At 35.4% G+C, this 20,082-nt stretch overlaps 1 protein-coding gene across 2 annotated transcripts in view; it reads left to right on the forward strand.

Annotated features, from left to right (window-relative positions):
* CEP85L (centrosomal protein 85kDa-like) overlaps window positions 1-20,082 on the forward strand; it is a 150,534-nt gene that overhangs the window by 3,438 nt on the left and 127,014 nt on the right. For both annotated transcript variants that reach the window (XM_010861804.1, XM_010861805.1), the window contains exon 2: window positions 18,851-19,012. In XM_010861804.1, coding sequence (XP_010860106.1) covers window positions 18,851-19,012 — 162 coding nt within the window. The remainder of the gene's footprint in view (window positions 1-18,850; window positions 19,013-20,082) is intronic.

Genomic DNA, 20,082 nt, shown 5'->3' on the forward strand with positions numbered 1-20,082 from the left:
CCTGCTTTTATTTTAATTTTTTCAAACTTTCAACTTTTTTTTTGGTATTGGGATATAGCCGATTAACAATGTTGTGATAGTTTCAGGTAAACAGCAAAGGGATTCAGCCATACATATACATGTATCCATTCTTCCCTAAACCTCCTCCCATCCAGACTGGCACATAACACTGAATAGAGTTCCATTAGCTAGCTATACAATAGATCCTTTAGGGTTATCCATTTTGAATACATAGAAAACTTAATTTTAAGTAGAACATGTGTTATGTTTTTTATGATTTGGTTGAGTGTATTTGAGAATACTCCATTATTCAAAATGTATAATAGTTTCAAAGTTGGATGAAAGCTGGATTATTTCCCTTAGGTTTAAACATCTAGTATGATATGGTGATATTTTGAGTACTTGCACTTAGTTATATTGAATTTGTTGCTTTTTATAAATCATACTTTCAAAGTATTAATATATTTAATCCTTAAAACATTTGGAGGTAGGATAGGACAGTTTTAAAGTCTGCTAAAATTAAAATGTTATAGAAAATACTCACCCGATCTGAAGAAGTGTCATTTGAGTGCCTCGAGCCTTAGTGCCTTACTGCCTCTCCCTAGTTGATGCCTGGCTATAAGGTGTTTAGTGATGTCATAATGATGGTGGTAGTAACTGGTATGATTATGTCAAATGCTAAGTCTTTCTGTGGTTTTGAATTAAATGAACCCAAAAGTACAATGATACCAATGAAACATAACTCTTCTGCCTAAACTCAGTTGAGCATGTTCTTTTATAATAGGCTTTCAGGGATGAGTGGTTAATCTCAGCTTTAGTAATGACTTTTGTGAAATGAACCTGATTATTACTGATAGCTTCTTGGCTTGATGAAGGTGGTAAACTAATCTGAGGCCAGGAAATAAATGGTGAGTTGACAGCCTCTGTTGTGAATGTTTCTGTATGTTGAGAACAGAAGGTATTTTACAGTCTCAAGTTTCCTGACTGGATCAGATGTGTCTGTGTGTACTTGAGAAGATGAAATGAAGGCTCTCAGATTTTACTGCATTTTATCTTAATTAGTTCCCTCAAATTGTGTATTAAAAGTGAATAATGCAATCATTTAGATACCTTCTAAAGGTATAATGATATGCTAATTATTATTATTACTTTAAGGATATATATATTTACACTGGCAAAATAATATTCTACAGAGTGGGATTTATTGTATACGGTCATTTTAAGAATGAGGATGATCAACATAAAAGAACATCAAATTGCTCTTCATACTAATATTTTACTTGCATTTTCTATTTTTCTTTAAAAAAATTCATTGTTACCTAGCATAGTGCTTGGCACGTACATAACTACTTGGTAAACTTGAGTCATTCTTTCAGTATGTATTGTGTGGTAGGCATTGTACTGGCCTCTGGGAGTGCAACATTGAACAGGAACGTTCCCAGCTCCAAGGGAACTTACATGCTAGTAGGGAGGAAACGGTTTGTAAGTAAACCAACAACACGATGATTCAGCTAATGTTAAGTACTATGAAGAAAAGGGAGCTGAGTGAGATGATATAGGATGGGTGGATCTGGGTAGACAAGGCCTCTCTGAGGAGGTAACATTGCTCTGAGACCTGAGTGATGAGGAGCCAGACATTAGGGCAGGAGTGTTCAGGCAGAGGGTAAATAAACAGCTCCAGGCTAGAAATGAATTTGGGGAATTTGAAGAATATCAGTGAGTCTGGAGCATAGTGACCAGGGATATGAGGTGAGGGAGTCCTGTAAGAATTTGAAAGAATTTTAGTTTCTATTCTATGTGAGGGGAAGGCAGTTTTGGATGGTTAGGGAGATGACTGTTCATTCTTCACTTAGCACACTGAGTGCTACTGCAAGGCAGACCTTGTTTTTTGTTCTACGTACTGGGGAGATGAAGCAGACGTTAGGCATTGATAGATCACTCCTGGCTGTTTCGTGGGAGGAGGAAATTGTGGTGGGATGCAGAAAAGATTGGTAGCAGAGAAACTGGTTGATAGGTCACTGCAGTTATTGGGTGAAAGATGATGGTTTGGATTAGAGTGGTAAGAGTGGACTGGAGAGAACAGAGTGAGTCTGGAATATACTTGAGAAATCGAGCTAACAGGATTTACAGATGGCTTGGAGGTGGCAAATGAAGAAAAGAGGAATCAAAGATGAAGTCTTAGTGGTGGCTTCAGTAATTGTAATGGATGGTAGTGTCATTTCGTAAGGTGGGGAAGGTGAGGGAGTAAGTAGAATTAAGAGTTCTGTTTTAGTCCCGGATGGAGTTTGAGTTGTGTTTTAGAGGTTCAGGTGAGATGTTGGGCATAGAAGTCTGGATCTCAGTGGGGAGGTGGGAGAGCTGGAGGTAGAGAGTTTGAACATGGTGTTTAAACACGATCACATAGAGTATCCAGAAGACAGCAGAGGTTAACGTTTTCTAGTCAGATAGAGGAAGAAGATCCAGCCACAGAGAGACCGTGAAGGAGCAGCCACCAGTGAGTAGGAGTGAAACTGGGAGAGTGTAATGTTCCAGAGGAGAGAAGACTGAAGGAAGGAGTCAAGAGTCAAAAGCTAACCTTCTGGAAGAGTCAGAGTCACATGCTTCCAAGAGGCCAAGTAAGATGTGACAGGGAGAATAGATCAGTGCCACTGCCTAGTTTCAGTGAGAGCTTTAAAATGTTTAGACTAGTAGGGATTAAAGATCCTCTAATCCAATCAGCCCATTTTATTGGATTTATAGGATTGGTATATAAGTGCTTAGTAAGTGTTTGGGTGGCTTTCTTTGCCCTTACCACTTAATCAGGCTAGGGTGACCAAGTGTCTGGGTTTGCCTGGGACATTCAGTTTTGAAACTAGGGGTAGTGTCTCCTGGAACTCCTCACGCTGAACAGTTGGCTGAATCTTGACTATAGGATTCTGCCCAGGGCATCTGAACTGGGTAAAGCTTTAAATTACTTTAAAGAGATTTTAAATTACTTTAAAGAGAGTAGATTTAAGATCAGGAAGTTTTATGCCCTCTTTATATAGTAGATGTCTTCATTGCTTTATTGATGCTGTTTCAGTACTAAAGTTCAGAATTCTGAAGTGAACTCTAGTTTTTGACTAACCTTCTGAAAGAATGGGATGAAACAACCACCTCAGAGACTACATGGACTACGTATCATGTAAAGTGTAAAGTTTTCTATAAGGTGGTTTTACTGTCGTGTAGAGGCAGAGATCGTGTGTTTATAGATCACAGTCAATGAACATTGCTTTATCATGACATTACTGAAGCTTTTTTGAAGCTTTTTCATTAATTCTGCACATCCTATCTCCTTTTAAGAATAATGTACTGAGAAGTTTGACTGGAAATGAAGTTTTTAAATTTGGGGGTGTAATTTTATAAATTTTGTCAAAACTTTATTTTGGAGTGTTTTGAAACTGAAGTTCTGTTTTAGTTTTGGCTCTTAAGTATTGGAAAATTAAAGACTGAGAAATAATGAGCTTACTCTGCTTTCATTGGAGACCAGTGGCTATGTGAATTTTCATTAGGTCTAGCAACTTTATTTAGCAGTGTTTATTTTTATTGGGACGTTTATTTCTTCCTGGGTGCTGATGATCCTTCTTAAGTTTGGACTTAATTTGCTACCATGTAGAATATTTTCTCTATTAATTGATATTATGAAATAGTTGCATTCAAAGACAGAGGTAAACCTCTCTGGAATACCACTTGTTATATTCCCTCCTGTTTATAGTGGTTTTATTAAAAAAACCTCTTACTAGTTTTTAATCATACCTATTTTTTCCAGGTTATAGATAGAAACAAAGGCTTTTTGAGAGACTAAATTAGTTATGTGGCCTTCATTCCAAATAGCTCCAAAAATTCTGTTTTGAATACAGCATTTCATGTAACCAGAATATAAGATAGGATATCTGTGGCCTCTCCACATATGAAATCAACAAGCACATAAAATTTTTTTCATAGAAAGAGATAGTCTTACCTATATTGTTTGCTACCTTAACCCTCCTGAGTTCCTTGTCTTACATGATGAGAATATTACTGGTTTGGATTCACACTTTTTACGTGAAAGGTGAACCATTTATTTTCATCTGATCTTGGCCTTATTGAGTTAATTTTAACCTCAGCTGGAACCAACCTAGTTTAAAGCTCTTCCTTGTTATACTCAAATTGCAAATAAGAAAATTTAGAACCACATTTGAAGACTATATAGTGTTATAACTTTGGTGGTAATGTTTTTAAAAATTAGTTTTATTAATAATTTTAGTACTAATACTAATAATAGTAGTTTTAATAATAATAGTTAATGAATAACTTCCAGATATCATTTTTATATTTAGAATGCAAAGAATACTAGCTGCTAATTATTTAAACTTCAATTTATTGAAATCCTTAAATGCAGGAAAGCCAATTAACTTAAATTGAGGTGGATTTTTTCCCCCCAGTTTGATTGAGATGTAATTGATATATAACATTGTATTAGTTTAAGGTATACAATATAGTGAATGAAATATATATATATTTCAAAATTATTACCATAATAAGCTTAGTTAACATCCATCACCACACATATTAATAGTTTTTTTCCCTTGTGATGAGAACTTTTAAGATTTACTCTCTTAGTAACTTTCAAATATATGGTATAGTACTGTTAACTATAGTCACAATGCTGTACATTATATCCCCAAACTTATTTATCTTATACCTGGAAGTTTCTACTTTTTTACGGCTTTCATCCTTTTCTCCCACCCTCCCACTCCCTGCTCCTGGAAGCCTCCAGTCTGTTGCCTGTCTTTATGAGTTTTGTTTTGATTCTGTGTGTAAATGAGATTATACAGCATTTGTCTCTGGGTATTTATTTGACTTAGTGTGATGTTCTCAAGGTCCATTCACCTTGCAACAAATGGCAGGATTTTCTTCTTTTGTGGCCGAATAATATTCCATTCTGTACAAACACAGTTTCTTTAGTCATTCCTCTGTTGATGGGCCCTTTAGTAGTTTCTGTGTTTTGGCTATTATAAATAATACAGCAGTGAACACGGTGGGGGTGGGGTGGGGGATGTAGATATTAATATCTCTTTGGGACAGTGATTGTGTTTTCTTTGGATGTATACCCAGAAGTGTGGATTGCTGGATCATATGATAGTTGTATTTTTAGTTTCAGTATGGGGAGCCTCCATACTGTCCTGTGGTGGCTGTACCAGTTTACATGCCCACCAATGGTGTACAAGGTTTCTCTGTTCTCTACATTTTTGCAAACACTTGTTATTATGTTTTTGATAGTAGCCATTCTAATAGGAATGAAGATCTCATAGTGGTTCTGAATTGCATTTCCCTGCACTTAGTGATCTGAATCACCTTTTCACATGGCTGTTGCCCTTGTATAGCTTCTTTAGAGAAATATTTATTTAGTTCCTTTCCCCATTTTAAATCAGATTATTATTATTATTATTGTTTTTCCTATTGAGTTGTGTGAGTTAGTTCTCTCTTTTGGATATTAACCCCTTGTCAGATAGATGACTTGCAAATATTTTCTCCCATTCAACAGATTGCCTTTTCATTTTGTTGATAATTTCCTTTGCTGTGCAGAAGCGTTTTAGTTTGATGTAGTATACTTTTTATTTTTGCTTTTTGTTGCCTTTGTTTTTGATGTCACATCCAAAAAAAACATTGCCAATTCTGATGTCAAGGAGCTTACCCCATGTGTTTTCTTCTAGGACTTTTATGGTTTCAAGTCTTACATTTTTTAACCCAATGAGTTGATTTTTATATGTGGTGTTAGATAAAGTCTAGTTTCATTCTTTTGCATGTGGTTGTCCCGTTTTCTCAATACCATTTATTGAGGAGAATATTCCTGGGCCTTTTACTCTGTTCCATTGATCTATGTGTCTGTTTTTATGTTTAGCCCTTTGAAAAATATCTTTGCATATTAACTCAGTTATCACAATAGCTCTAAAAGATAGACACTATAATTTTTTCTCCTCTTTTTACATATGAAGAAATGGAGGCACAGATTGGCTAACTGACTTACTCAAGATTTCACTGCTTCTGAGAGTGGTACATAACTCGAACCCAGGCAGTCTAGTTTCATAGTCCACATTTTTTCCCACTATGCTATGCTATTAATTCTATAATTAAAGAAAAATTAAGGTAATTGGAGTCACTTACCCTAGAGATAAACAGTACTGAATTGAAGTAGAAGAGTGGGATGAATAACAGATACCTCTATGGTATTAGCTTTTTGTCACTTTACCTAGGTATTCTCCAGTGGGGTGGATTTTCTGTTTCTCTTTTCCTGATTACTATTAATGTGGATATTTTTCTGTGTTTTAATCTTCTATTTAATTTTTTGGTGACTTTTTTAGTGCCTTTTATGATTTTTGAAGATTGTTTTCCCCCATTTTTTAGAAATTTAGGCCAACAGCCCCTCAAATCACTTTTAATTATTAGTTTTTTTCTCTTTTTTTTTTTTTTAGCTGCCTTGGAAAATATTTACTGATCTTTAAATAGATGCTTAAATGTACACTGTCTCAAGGGATAGCTTAAAATTTCCTGGATTTTAAAATAGACTACCAACCCACCCCCCAACCCTGTTTTAATCCTTCTAAAAGAAAGAATATTTTTAAGATCTAATTATAAACCTTCCAAAATTTTATTTTATACTAGGAACATTTATTGGTTACCCAGTGGTTATAACACTGCATTTATTGAGACCCTGTCTTAAATGTGCAGCTCTGTGCTAGAGACTAAAAAAAGTTGCCTTTCACTGTTCCTATTTGGTAAGGAGGAAGAAAGTCATATAAATATGAGTTAATATAGATTAGTAAATGTTGTTATGGTATTTTAAATGATATATTGGGAGAGTACAAAGTAGTAGTTATTTTAATACTCCCTGAAAGAATCAGAGAAAACATTTAGAGCAAGTTAATTCTGAATCGAGACTCTTAAAGAAGAGAGAGAGGAGAAGTAGCTTGGAGTCAGAAAGGACCTGATCTCTTTGGAGGCAGTGGTTAGGTATGTGCGGCTATAGAGTGTTGGGAGCTGGAGCTGGGGAGGTAGGAGTTGTAAAGTGTTAGAAAATGAGGTTGCCAGTTGATGAAGAACTTTGCCAAAGTTAAGGAGTTTGAGTTTTATTTAATATGCAGTAAGGAACCCACAGACTTTTGTAAGCAAAAGAATGATGTAAGTGTATTTTCTGATAGTAGGGTAGAGGCTGCCTTGGGCAGCCGCCGCAGCAGGAGGTCTGTCTAGCAGTTGAGCCAGAAGCCATAATCTGTGACGGGGGAAGGAGAGGAGAGACGTAATTCAGTGAATACGTCTAAAATGGACTGAAGAGGTTCAGAAACTGATTAGACATATGAGATAAGGAAAAGAAGGTTTTTGGTTGTGTTCCCTGGGTTTCTTTCTTTTTAACTTGGTTTCTACTGATAATAGAATGGGGCAGTTGAAGGCTACTGTTCTGAACTTTGTGCAGAAGTGCTTTGTACTTGTTAACATTTCAGAGATGTTATATCATGAGATTTGTTTATCTTATGTCAAATAAGGGTAAATATGCTTTGATATTTTCCATTTTGTTCTGTTTTATTAAAAAGAGTTGGTCTCAATGCACTGAATGGTGATAACCTGCATTTAAGAAAAACACTGTACTTTGTATTCATGGTTTGTATTATATATTCAGCTTTTTATTTAAAACTATAAATCTGCTTTGTCAATTTTTGTTTTTCGGCTTAGTGTTGTCATTTTTAAAATTCAGTAAGGTTAGTTCTTCTAAATGCAGTTACAGTTATGTTAGCATATTATGGAAGACTTGATATTGTATGAATTTTTGCTTCCAATTTAGAAAAGAAGCTTCAGAAAGAATATATAATAGATAACTTATTCATTTGATGTTCATCTTCCTGTTTTTTCCAGTGTGAGAAATATTAATAGTTATTAAATAAGTTAATATTTAATATTCTATTTAGTATTTAAATACTGGACATTTAATATTTAATGTATTTAGTATTCTATTTAAAATAATCAAAATTGGTGTTAAAAAATGTAACATATTGTCTTCCAAAGAGAAGTCCCAATGCACGGTGTCTTGGGAATTTTTGCTGTTCTTATAGAAATGCTCTTTTCTCTAGGGAGAGCAGATTCTACATAGTCATTCAGTTACTGTAATATGATAGGACCTAGGTAAGATTTTATTTCAGAGATCACTGAGCCTTATTTTAAGTTATTTTTAAAGTGCCCATATCTAGAAATTGAGTAACTCCCATTTTAGTAGTGTAGTCTTATAACAATTGGGTGAAAAAATTTTCCTTATATCACTTGGTAAGCGTATTCATGTCATGTCTAGTTCTGACTGCTTTGTGATTCTGGATTATGTTGACTAGAGATACAGCATGTCATTCTTCTCAAGTTGAATTCATTCAATCTGAATTAAAGCTTAGAATGTTATTTTAATCATGACATTTTGTTAATTATCTCCAGTGTTCTAGGCATATAAAATACCGTGTCCTTTAAAAAAACTGTAGTTATATTTAAAGGAGAAGACAAATGTGAATGCAGCCTGGAGGAGATCAATTTCTATAGATAATTTGGTCATTTCATGATTCTTCTGCCATTTTGGGAAATCTGAATGAATCTCTTGTTCCTTTAAAAGGAAAAGTTTAGCAAAAATAAGAGCATTGTGATACTATCATAAGTAAATTAAAATGTCTTACTGATTTAAAGGAATAAGATGCTATTCTGAGTAGGACATGTTTTCCCCACTGACTGATCAAATAATTTGTCTGACGTGATTGGACTTATGCTTTCTTTTTCTAAAGTTCTTTTGATGAGAATACCTTCCTATGAAAAGTGCACCAGTCTTTTGTCAAAATGTTTGAGTTACTTTGTTTCCCTGGTAGACTCTCCTACAGCTTTAAAAAGCTTCCTAATTTGTTTCTGCTACTGGACTAAATTAATTGTGGTATTATTGATACAGACTTGTAGCTATCAACCAAAACAAAGAACCAGTCTGTTCTAAATTCTTTATTTTGAATTTGAAGAAATTTTTTTCTTTTTAAATGTAGAAATCTAATTCAGTTTATGAACATTAATATGTAATTTTGAATTTTTGAACAATTTTTAAAAAGTTATGGTACTTTGATTTACATGTTAGAATGTACCCATTTTGTTCCAAAATAGGCCATATAAGTTGGGTACCCTTTCCAGGAAAACATATCTCCAAAGGCTTTCATTAATAGTTACTTAGCACAGGTATAGAATCGCTGAGGTACTTAATAACTAAATTATTTGGTTTGTTATTGGTGGGGTTAAGCATTAAAAAAAAACCTATTTTTCTGATTATTAAAGTAATAATACAAAGCATAAGAGTCAAATTACTGATAATCCTACCATCTAGGAAAAACTGCAAGTAGTATTTTGATGTACTTCTTTCCAGTTGCTCTGTGCATTTTTTGTTTGTTTGACTCTTTGCTGTATATATGCTGGCTGCAGCACTGAGTCAAGTCTGGAACACTGGTCCCTGCCCTTAGTGAATATTACTACAGTCTAGAAGGAGGACAGATACTTGCACAGATAACTTTTAATTTGATATAGTGAATGCTAAGCTAGAAACAGGCAAAAAAACGAGTTCAGAGAATTCCTAGAAGATATGAAATCTGAGGTTATTTTTTAATTTCCCATTTATTGTATTTTATATCTTACTTAGATTGATAATATAAGCATTTTAGACTTTTATATCTTCATTATTTTAATGGCCTAGATTCGGTTCCTTTCTCCCTTTTGGGGTTTATTTGTAATAGTTCCTTATTAGAAATAATGCTTAAAGAACATTCCAAAGACCCATTCTCCCAAATGTTGGATTCTTTTTTTCTTTAGCTTCGTTGAGATATAATTGATAAATTGTAATGTATTAAGGTGAAAAAGTGATGATTTGGTTTGTGTGTACATTGTGAAAGGATTCTGATTAGAGTTGATTAACATATCCATCACCTCTGTTTACTTTTTTTTTTTTCAGTTGAGAACATTTAAGTTTTATTCTCTTAGCAAATTTCGCTTACACAGTGTTGTTAACTGTAGTCATTGTATTCTACATTAGATTCTAAGACTTAGTCATCTTATAACTGCAAGACACCCTGCCATTCTCTCCCAGTTTCCCCATTTCTTGGACCCTGACAACTACCATTCAACTCTCTTTGAGTTCAACTCTTGTTTTTTAATCCCACATGTATTATACCGTGCACTAGTCGTTTTTCTTTGTCTGGCTCCTTTCACTTAGCATAATGCCCTCCAGGTTCATCCGTGTTGTTGCATATGGCAGGATTTCCTTACATTTTATGGCTGTATAATATTCTGTTGTGTGTATGTGTCTTTGGAAAAATGTTATTCAGATCATCGTTTATTTGGATGGTTTTTAGCTGTTGAGTTATATAAGTTCTTTGTATGTTTTGTGTTATTAACCTCTTATTGGATATATGGTTTGCAGATATTTTCTCCCATTCCATAGATTGTCTTTTCTTTTTCCTTCTTCCTCTCTCTTTTTTAAATTTTCTTAAGTGTTCAAAAGCTTTTTAATTTGTGCCATGCTGTGCTCAGTTGCTTCAGTCATGTCCAACTGTTCGCAACGTTATGGACACAGCCTGCCAGGCTCCTCTGCCGGAATTCCTCTTGCCATGAAATTCTCCAGGCAAGAATACTGGAGTGGGTTGCCATGCTCTCCTCCAGGGGATCTTCCCTACCCAGGGATTGAACGTCTCCTGCATTGGCAGACAAGTTCTTTACCACTAGTACCACCTGGAATGCCCTTAGTTTGATGTAGTTCCATTCATTTATTTTTGCTGTTAGTGTCAAAATCCAAAAAATCATTGCAAGACCAATGTTAGGGAGCATATCTGTATAGTTATTCTAGGAGTCTTATGGCTTTACGTCTTATGTACAAGTCTTTAATTCATTTTGAGTTCATTTTTGTGTATGGCGTAAGATGGTGGAATAGTTCATTCTTTTGCTTGTGGCTGTCCAGTTTTCCTAACACCATTTATTGAATAGACGGTCCGTCCTTTCCCCTTGTATATTCTTGGATCCCTTATAGTAAATTAATTCACTGTGTATGCATGGGTTTATTTCTGGGCTCTCTATTCCATTCCATTGATCTGTGAATCTTTTTAAATGACAATACTGTTTTGATTACTATAGGTTTATAGTATAGTTTGAAATCAGAAGTTTGATGCCTCCAGTTTTGTTCTTTTTCAGGATTGAGTTGGCTATTCAAAGTCTTTTGTGGTTTTAGTTTTTTTTTTCTATTTCTGTAAAAAAATGCCTTTGAAATTTTTATAAGGATTGCATTGAATTTGGATTGCTTTGGGTAGTATGAACAATTTAGCAATATTCTTTTGATTCATGAGCATGAAATATCTTTCCACTTTTGTCTTCTTCACTTTATTTCATCTCAGTGTATTCTAATTTTTGATGTACAAATCTTTTACCTCCTTGGTTTAATTTACTTCCAAGTGTTCTTTTTGATGCAGTTTTAAGTGGGATTGTTTTCTTAACTACTAATGTCTCTTTTCAGTAGTTTGTTAGTATATAGAAACACAACTGATTTTTGTGTATTAATTTCCGTATGCTGTAAGTTTATTGAATTTGCTGATTTGGTTTTTTGGTGGTTTTTTGTATGAAGTATGTCATGTGCAAATAGAGACAGTTTTACTTCTTCCTTTCTGATTTGGATGCCCTTTATTTCTTTTTCTTGTATAATTGTATAAATGCTCTGGCTAGAACTTCCAGTACTTTATTAATAAAAGTGATGAGAGTAGCTATCCTTGTCTTGTTCCTGATCTTGCTCCTCAGCTGTTCACTGTTGAATATGATGTTAACTGTGGGTAGTTATGTATGGCCTTTATTGTGCTGAAGTATGTTCCCACTATATCTAATTTGTTAAGAGTTTTATATTGAAAGGATGTTGAATATTGTCAAATACTTTTCCTTCATCTGTTGAATTGATATAGATTTCTGTGCTTGATGTTGTTAATGTGGTATATCACTTTTATTGATTTGCACACGTTGAACCATACCTGCATCTTTGAAATAAATCTCATTTGACCATGGTGTTTGGTCCTTTTGATGTACTGCTGAATTAGGTTTGCCATTATTTTGTTGAAGATATTTGTATCTATGTTATTGGGGATGATGGCCTGTGATTTTCTTGTAGTGTGCTTATCTGTCTTCAGTATAGGTAACAATGATTTCTTAAAGAGCTTGGAATTATTCTCTCCCTTTCCATTTTTTTGAAGAGTGTGAGAATAATTGGTATTAATTTTTTAAATGGTAGGATTCCTCATTGAAACCATTTGGTCCTGAATGTATCTTTGTTGAAAGATTTTCGATTATTGATTTCTAGTAATCAGTCTGTTCGGATTTTCTTTATCTTCATGATTTAGTCTTGGTGGGTTGTATGTTTCTAGGAGTTTATTCATTTTTTCTAAGTTGTCCAGTTTGTTGGCTTATGATTGTTCACAGCAGTTTCTTATAATCTTTGTATTTCTATGTGAGCAGTTGTAATGTCTCCTTTTTCATTTCTGATTGTATTTGAGGCTTTTGTTTTTTCCATAGTCGTTCAGTTGTCAGCTTATCTTTTTAAAATAGCGTTTAGTCTCATTGATCTTTTCAGTTGTCTTTTTTAGTCTTTATTTCCTTTATTTCTACTCTGATTCTTATCAGTTCCTTGCTTCTTCTTCTTTTTTTTTTTTTTTGCTGCATTGCGCGGCTTGTGGGATCTCAATTCCCTGACCAGAGATTGAACTTGGGCCATGGCAGTGAAAGCCTAGAATCCTAAATTAGTTCCTTCCTTCTACTAACTTTGGTGTTTGTTCTTATTCTGGCTCCTTAAGGTATAAAGTTAGATTGTTCATTTGAGCTTTCTTAATGTTGGCATTTATCACTATAAATTTACCTCTTAGAACTGCTTTTGCATTCCATAAGCTTTGGTATGTTGTGTTTCCATCATTTGTCTCAAGAAATTTTTTTATTTCCATTTCACTCATAGTAATTTAGGAGCATGTTGTTTAATCACCACGTATTTGTGAGCTTTCTGTTTTCTTCTTTAAATTATTTCATACCATTATCATTGGAAAAGATGGCTTGGTATGTTCTAAATCTTAAATGTAGTGAGACTTGTTTTGTGGCATAAGGCATGATCTGTCCTGGAGAGTGTTTTATGTGCACTCAAGAAAAAAAAATTATATTCTCTTTCTATCTCTATATAACTTAAGGAGTAGATTTATTGTAAGGAATTTATTCATGTGATTATGGAGGCTGGCAAGACCCAAGATCTGCAGGCTGAGTCAGCAAGGTGGAGACCCAGGGAAGTCAATGGTTTAGTTCCAAATTGAATTTGAAGGCCTGAGAGCTGGGAGAGCTGAATGTAGAGTTTCATTCTGAAGGCTGAAAGGCCTGAAGTCCAGGAAGAGCTGATGTTTCATTTCCAGTCCAAAGGACAGGGTAAAGCCAGTGTTCTGTTTTGAAGACCTTCAGATGGGAAGAATTCTCTCTTTATTGGGGGTGTGTCAGCCTTTTGTTCGGAGAAGGCAATGGCACCCCACTCCAGTACTCTTGCTTGGAAAATCCCATGGACGGAGGAGCCTGGTAGGCTGCAGTCCATGGGGTCGCTGAGGGTCGGACATGACTGAGCAACTTCACTTTCACTTTTCACTTTCATGCATTGGAGAAGGAAATGGCAACCCACTCCAGTGTTCTTGCCTGGAGAATCCCAGGGACGGGGGAGCCTGGTGGGCTGCCGTCTATGGGGTCACACAGAGTCAGACACGACTGAAGTGACTCAGCAGCGGCAGCAACCTTTTGTTCTGTTCATACCTTTAGCTGGTTTGATGGAGGCCCTTCCACATATGGAGGGCAATTTGCTTTACTCAGTCTACAATTTAAATATAAGACCAAAAATAGTCTAATAGAAACATCCCAATATGAGGACACCTCATTGTCCAGTTATGTTGACACATACAATTAATCATCATACACATTAATATGTTGTTAGAGAGTTTTCAACCATGCAGGGGAATTCCATGGTGGTCCAGTGGTTAGAACTCCAGGCTTTCACTGCCAAGGGCCTGGGTTCAATCCCTGGTCAGGGAACTAAGATCTCATAAGTCAAGCAGCATGCCTCCCCACCCCGCCTCCCAAGAAAAAATATACAAATAAGCTTGTCACTGAGTCCAAGCTCATATAACTGGCCAATAAATTAAGAGATGAGTTGTTGAGGCAAGGAGTAGTGACTTTATTTGGAAAGCCAGCAAACAGATGATGGTAGGCTCATGCCCCATAGAATCCTCTGGCCTGACTTAGAATTCAGGCTTCTTTTATAGTCAGTGGGGAGGGAGTCAAGTCAGACATTGCGTGGTTCTCATCAGCTTTTGGGGCTTTCCCCAGTGACTGAGTGGTAAAGAACCCACTCTGGAGATATGGGTTCGATCCCAGGTTGGGAAAATCCCCTGGAGAAGGAAATGGCAACCCACTCCAATATTCTTGCTTGGAAAAGCCTCATGGACACAGGAGACCTGGTGGGTTCAGCCCATGGGGTCTCAAAGAGCTGGACACGACTGAGCAACTGAACAACATCATCATCAGCCTTTGGAGGGGATGTGTTAGCCTCCCTGTAGTTGTTCAGGGTGGGCCTGGCCTAGATGTTTCCTGTGAGCTGAACAGAGGGTTTTTTTTTGTTTTTTGTTTTTTTTACCTTAATGCTCATTATCTGGGAGGTTTCCCGGAGATGGGTCGTTATAAGGTGCGTATAGCTTATAGGCAACCTCCCTTTAGTGATTAACTTGTAATAGAATATAAAAGGTTCTTTGTTATTACAAACTGAGACTGTTTGTTCTGGAAAAAGAAATCCAAAAAGTTACTGGTATTGGTAGTCCACAGAAAATTTCGATAATGCTGCCATGAATTTTCAGATTTAGAGCAGCAGTACTCGCTGGTATGTGCTCTAGGATGAACTAGAATTTCTTCTGAATAAAGGAATGAATTAACATGCTGGCTAGAGTTACTCATTTTGAATCAGCTGAATTTTAGAGAATATTTACAAATTAGAATAATTTTTTTTTTTACTCTAGATCAGGGATCTGCAAACTATGACCTTTCGGTCAAATCTAGCTTTTCATCATTTTGTAAAGTTTTATTGTAACACAGCCACATCTGGTCTTTTGTCTGCTACTGCCTTTATGACAGTGGTGAAAGTTTTGATAGAGATCAGATCAGATGGCTTGCAAAGGTGAAAATACTAATCTCTGACCTTTTACAGATGTTTTGTTGAGCCGTTCTTCCTGGTAATAGTTAATGATTTAAGCTAGGAACATCTTCCTAGCTTCTGATGATAATACTGTATCATTTTTGGTGGGTTTTTTCTCTTTTTTTTTTATCCCCATTACTGGTGTGTCTGTGTGTGTACATGGGGCGGGGGAATTTATATCCTTTCTATATACAATTGGTTTCCTTGGGTCAAGATTTGTTAACAACAAATGGAGTGGAGTTGTTGTGGGTTAAATGTGTAACACTACTTTATACTGCTCAAAATAGTTATATTGTCTAAAAACAGGTGTATTTCCTTTATTTCAGGGGTCTTACCGCAACTTTTATAAAATTGTTGACCAGGAATCTGTTGAATTTACATATCTTGCTCTGTAACTGGTTCCTTTCAGAATCAAATGCTGATGTAGCCTGTGAATGAGTAAAAGTAATCAGCATTTTCTTCTTAAGATGATAGTGTATAATCATCATCATTATCATCCCTAGTGACAGAGTAAATGTTTCTCTATTTGTTTCTTTAGTAGAACATTGTAGTTAATATCAGCATTTAGATGTGGAGCTCCCTGAAAGCTCCTTTTTCCGTATGTGTAAATGTACAGTCTCTTCTGCAGCCATGGAAGCATACTATATAAGCAGCAAGTGCTTTTCTCCCATCCATACTTAACGTTTTGGATGTCACTACATGTTAAAAAAAATAGGTCAATAAAATTATTTTTAGCACTTAAGTAGTATCAACTAACTTACAGACAGTGTTTTGTTTCTAGGCATTTATTTTTTTATTTAAAGAAGTACTGTCCTTGTGCTTATATATTATTATACTTCTCTGTTATTTTTTTTTATAAAAATTCCTAGTAGGAGGTCTTATGTTGAAATTTAGGTACATGTTGAAATTGAGATACCTGTTTTCAGATATCCTAATTTTGAAATGCTCTATCAATTTATGTACCCATAAAAGTATGTGGACGTTTCCTGCACTTTGACATTGGTATTTCAAATATTTGCCAGTGATATTTAATGTTATAGATGATTTAAAAGTCTAAAGATAGAAGCATTGTTGTCTTTTTCATTTCATTATTACTAAGGTTGGACATCTTTTCATATCTTTATTCGCCATTTCCATGTACTTCCAGCCTATTTATGCTCTTATCTGCTTGCTAAGTCACTTCAGTCGTGTCTGACTTTTTGCAACCCTATGGACTGTAGCCCTCCAGGCTCCTCTGTCCATGGATGGAATTCTCCAGGCAAGAATACTAGAATAGGTAGCTGTGTTCTACTCCAGGGGATCTTCCCCACCCAGGGATCGAACCTGCGTCTCTTATGTTTCCTGCATTGACAGGAGGGTTCTATACCACTAGCGCCACCTGGGAAGCCCATGTTCTTTATCCCTAAAAAAATATTTCTCCAACTAATAGGTTTGCACTTGGGAGAGAAAATAGTGGGCTGTTTTTCCTTTTTGATAATGGTTTAGATAGGACTTGGAGTTCATTTAAATGGAATATTATTAATACCTGAGGAACTGTTTAAAGGAAGGATGTTTGGTGCAGATAATAGACAGATCACAGTAGAGCACCTTTGGTGACAGAACGCCTTCACTTGGTGCTTTAATATGTGAGTGCCTAATCAGATGAATTAAGATAAACCCAGTTTTGAGATTGATGTAGAATCTACAGTTTTCACTTGTTCTGGACCTCAAAGCTGGTGGAAGTGTTTCTTTGGCTACCATTTTTTAAACTTGAGTTAATTCAAACTTAATTTATAAATTGCATAGAAATAGAAAATAAAATAATTTGATACAGTATTTTATTAAAACTAAAGCTTTAATGTTGGGGTTAATATGGTAGAAAATAGATTCTGGTTTTATTATTAATCTCTTTATATGTTTTGATATTAATATAGAGAGTGTCTATTATAAATATTGTAAAATAATGGTGATTAATTGTCTGGATATGTTTGTCATTTTGTGATTCTTGAGTTTATTAAACTGCTAGAAAGTTCTCCTTGCCTGCCAATTTCGATAGCATGTAACATGATAATTCTGTAAAGGTGTCTTATTTCACATCATGATGATAAGTGCCTTGTCATTTCTCCATTACTTGGAAGCAACTGCAATTGCAAACATAAAACCCAATGGGAGCATTATAATTATGTGATAATAAGTCTGCTTTAAGGTAGCTATTCAGGTCATCTGTAATGTGCTTATTACTTTTCAAGGGTATAATTGAAATGAAGTCTCAAAATTCTTGTACAGAACTTGTTAACACCCACAAATAAGTCTGCAGTCTTCAGGTTTAGAGTCACTGTGTTGAACATTAATAAAGATATGTACTGCTATAGCTTTTGTATAAATTTCAAGATTTAAAATTGCTTTCAAATTACTATAAGCATTTTTCAGTGCTTATCCTTTATTTCTGTTCCTAATTGTTAACAGGCTAGTAGTAAATAGTTCACAGATTGACCCTGGTCCATGGTATATTTTGAGACATTGTAGATAAGAAGGAATGAACAAGAAGGTAAAATGATGGATAAATCAGGTAAAGGCAAATGTCAGTTAAGTAAAAATGGGCAACATAAGTGAAAATGAAGTTTAAGAGAACATTGAAAGTGATAAATTAGCTGAACAGTGAAGATTTATTGTAACTCAAAAGGGAAAATTAAGAGCCAGGAAATGCTCTGGTGTTAAACTTTTATTGAAAGATAACTAAAGAAATAGAATCAATTAAAATAATGCAAAATAATTTTAAATTTTAAGTGGTTAGGCTATTGTAGTAGAAAATAGATTGTTTTGACTTTCCAGCTTCCCTAGTAGCTCAGCTGGTAAAGAATCTGCCTGCAATTCAGGAGACCCTGGTTTGATTCCTGTGTAGGGAAGATCCTGTGGAGAAGCGATAGGCTAACCACTCCAGTATTCTTGGGCTTCCCTGATGGCTCAGCTGGTAAAGATTCTGCCTGCAATGCGGGAGACCTGGGTTTGATCCCTGGTTTGGGAAGATCCCCGGGAGAAGGGAATGGCTACCCATTCCAGTATTCTTGCCTGAAGAATTCCATGGACTGTATAGTCCACGGGTTCACAAAGAGTCGGACACGACTGAGTGACTTTCCACAAGTGCATTCTACATGTATTGTCATGCAATATGCTTTGATTAGATTTTTCCTGAGTCCTAGTTCTCAGATAATATCTGTATATGGGATCACAGATGCCTACCTATCAAATATTACAGAGCAGAGTACTAACATTTCCATACAGATTGATGATAGAGTTGACATTTTACATCAGACAGTAGTTCTGTGTTTAAAAGTTCAGTATCTGTAAGCAGAAATCAGATATCTTCAGTCAAAGAAAGCTGCTAAGTCAGCGTCGAATTTGTGTATGTCTGATAAGTAAGTTTATTTGGTGACTCATAGATATTACTGATCTATTTGAGTTATTTTTGGCAGAAAATAAGCTTTTTATCTTACTTGTATTTTTTTTTCACAAGGCCAAAAGATGTCTTCTACCTACTCATAGACATTATAAATTTATTAACTTTTTGCATATTTTCCTTTGTAGGCCCAGATTATTCTTCATCAGCATGGTTACCTGGTAATGAATCATTGTGGCAGGCCACAACTGTCCCATCTAACCAGCGAAATAGCCATATCAGGAGACATAGTATAGCTTCTGACAGTGGTGATACTGGCATTGGAACTTCCTGTTCTGACAGCGTGGAAGGTGAGTTAAATTCTTACTGGTTAGACATGAAGCTTTGTAGAATGGTTGTAATTGAGAAAGCAAGGGACATGTCTTATTGTTCCAAACTAAAAAATTATAAAATAATGTTTGAGTATTTAGTAATATTCAGTGTTGTTGTATATCAAATGAAATTGTTCTGATCAGATTAGTTTTTCCTTCCTTCATTTTTAAATTAAACTTTTTATTTTGAAATAATTGTAAATTCACACGTGATTTAAAGAAATAGTACAGAGATGCTAATGCAACCTTCAGCTCATTGCTCCCCCACCCCTTGGTCTCTTGCAAAACTGCACTGCAGTATCACATTGATAAGGTCAAAATACAGAACATTTCTCTCACCACAGTATACCTGATTCTGTTCATACCCACCCACCTCTTTTCCCTCCCACCCATTTCCCTTCCACCTCTTCGTAACTGTTGGAAACCACTGATCTATTCTCCATTTCTGTAATTTTGTTTGTCATTTCAAGCATACCCTATAAACTGTACCATACAGTATGTAACTCTTTGGAATTGGCTTTTCTCTCTGTAGATTTATCCTGGTTGTTGTGTGCATTAATAGTTCCTTTCTTTGTATAGCAATGGTGGTATTGGAGAGACCACATTTTGCCTAACCATTAAACCGCTGAAAGACGTCTGGGTTGTTTACAGTTTGGGGCTTTTAGAAATAAAGCTGCTATTATAAACATTCATGCATAAGGTTTGGTGTGAACATACGTCTTCACTTCTCTGTGGTCAGTGGCCAAGAGTGCAGTTGCTGGTCGTATGGGAGCTGCACGTTTAGTGTTTAAAGAATCCGTCACACTGTTTTCCAGAGTGACTACTGTGTTTCCATCAACAATGTAAATAGATCAGTATGAATAATCAAACTTTCTCTTCAGCCTTGCTAGCCCTTGGTGATTTTTATTTATTTGTTTTTTTCTTTGGTTTTTAAATTTTAGGTTTTCTGGTAGGAATGTAGTGATATCTCATTTTGGTTTTAATTCTCATTTTTTTTTAAAGGTTAAAAATGTTGAACATTTTTTCACAGATGTTTATTTGCCATCTAT

The sequence above is a fragment of the Bison bison genome, unplaced genomic scaffold, assembly GCF_000754665.1.
Source record: "Bison bison bison isolate TAMUID 2011002044 unplaced genomic scaffold, Bison_UMD1.0 scf7180017864473, whole genome shotgun sequence".
Taxonomy (NCBI): Eukaryota; Metazoa; Chordata; class Mammalia; order Artiodactyla; family Bovidae; genus Bison; species Bison bison.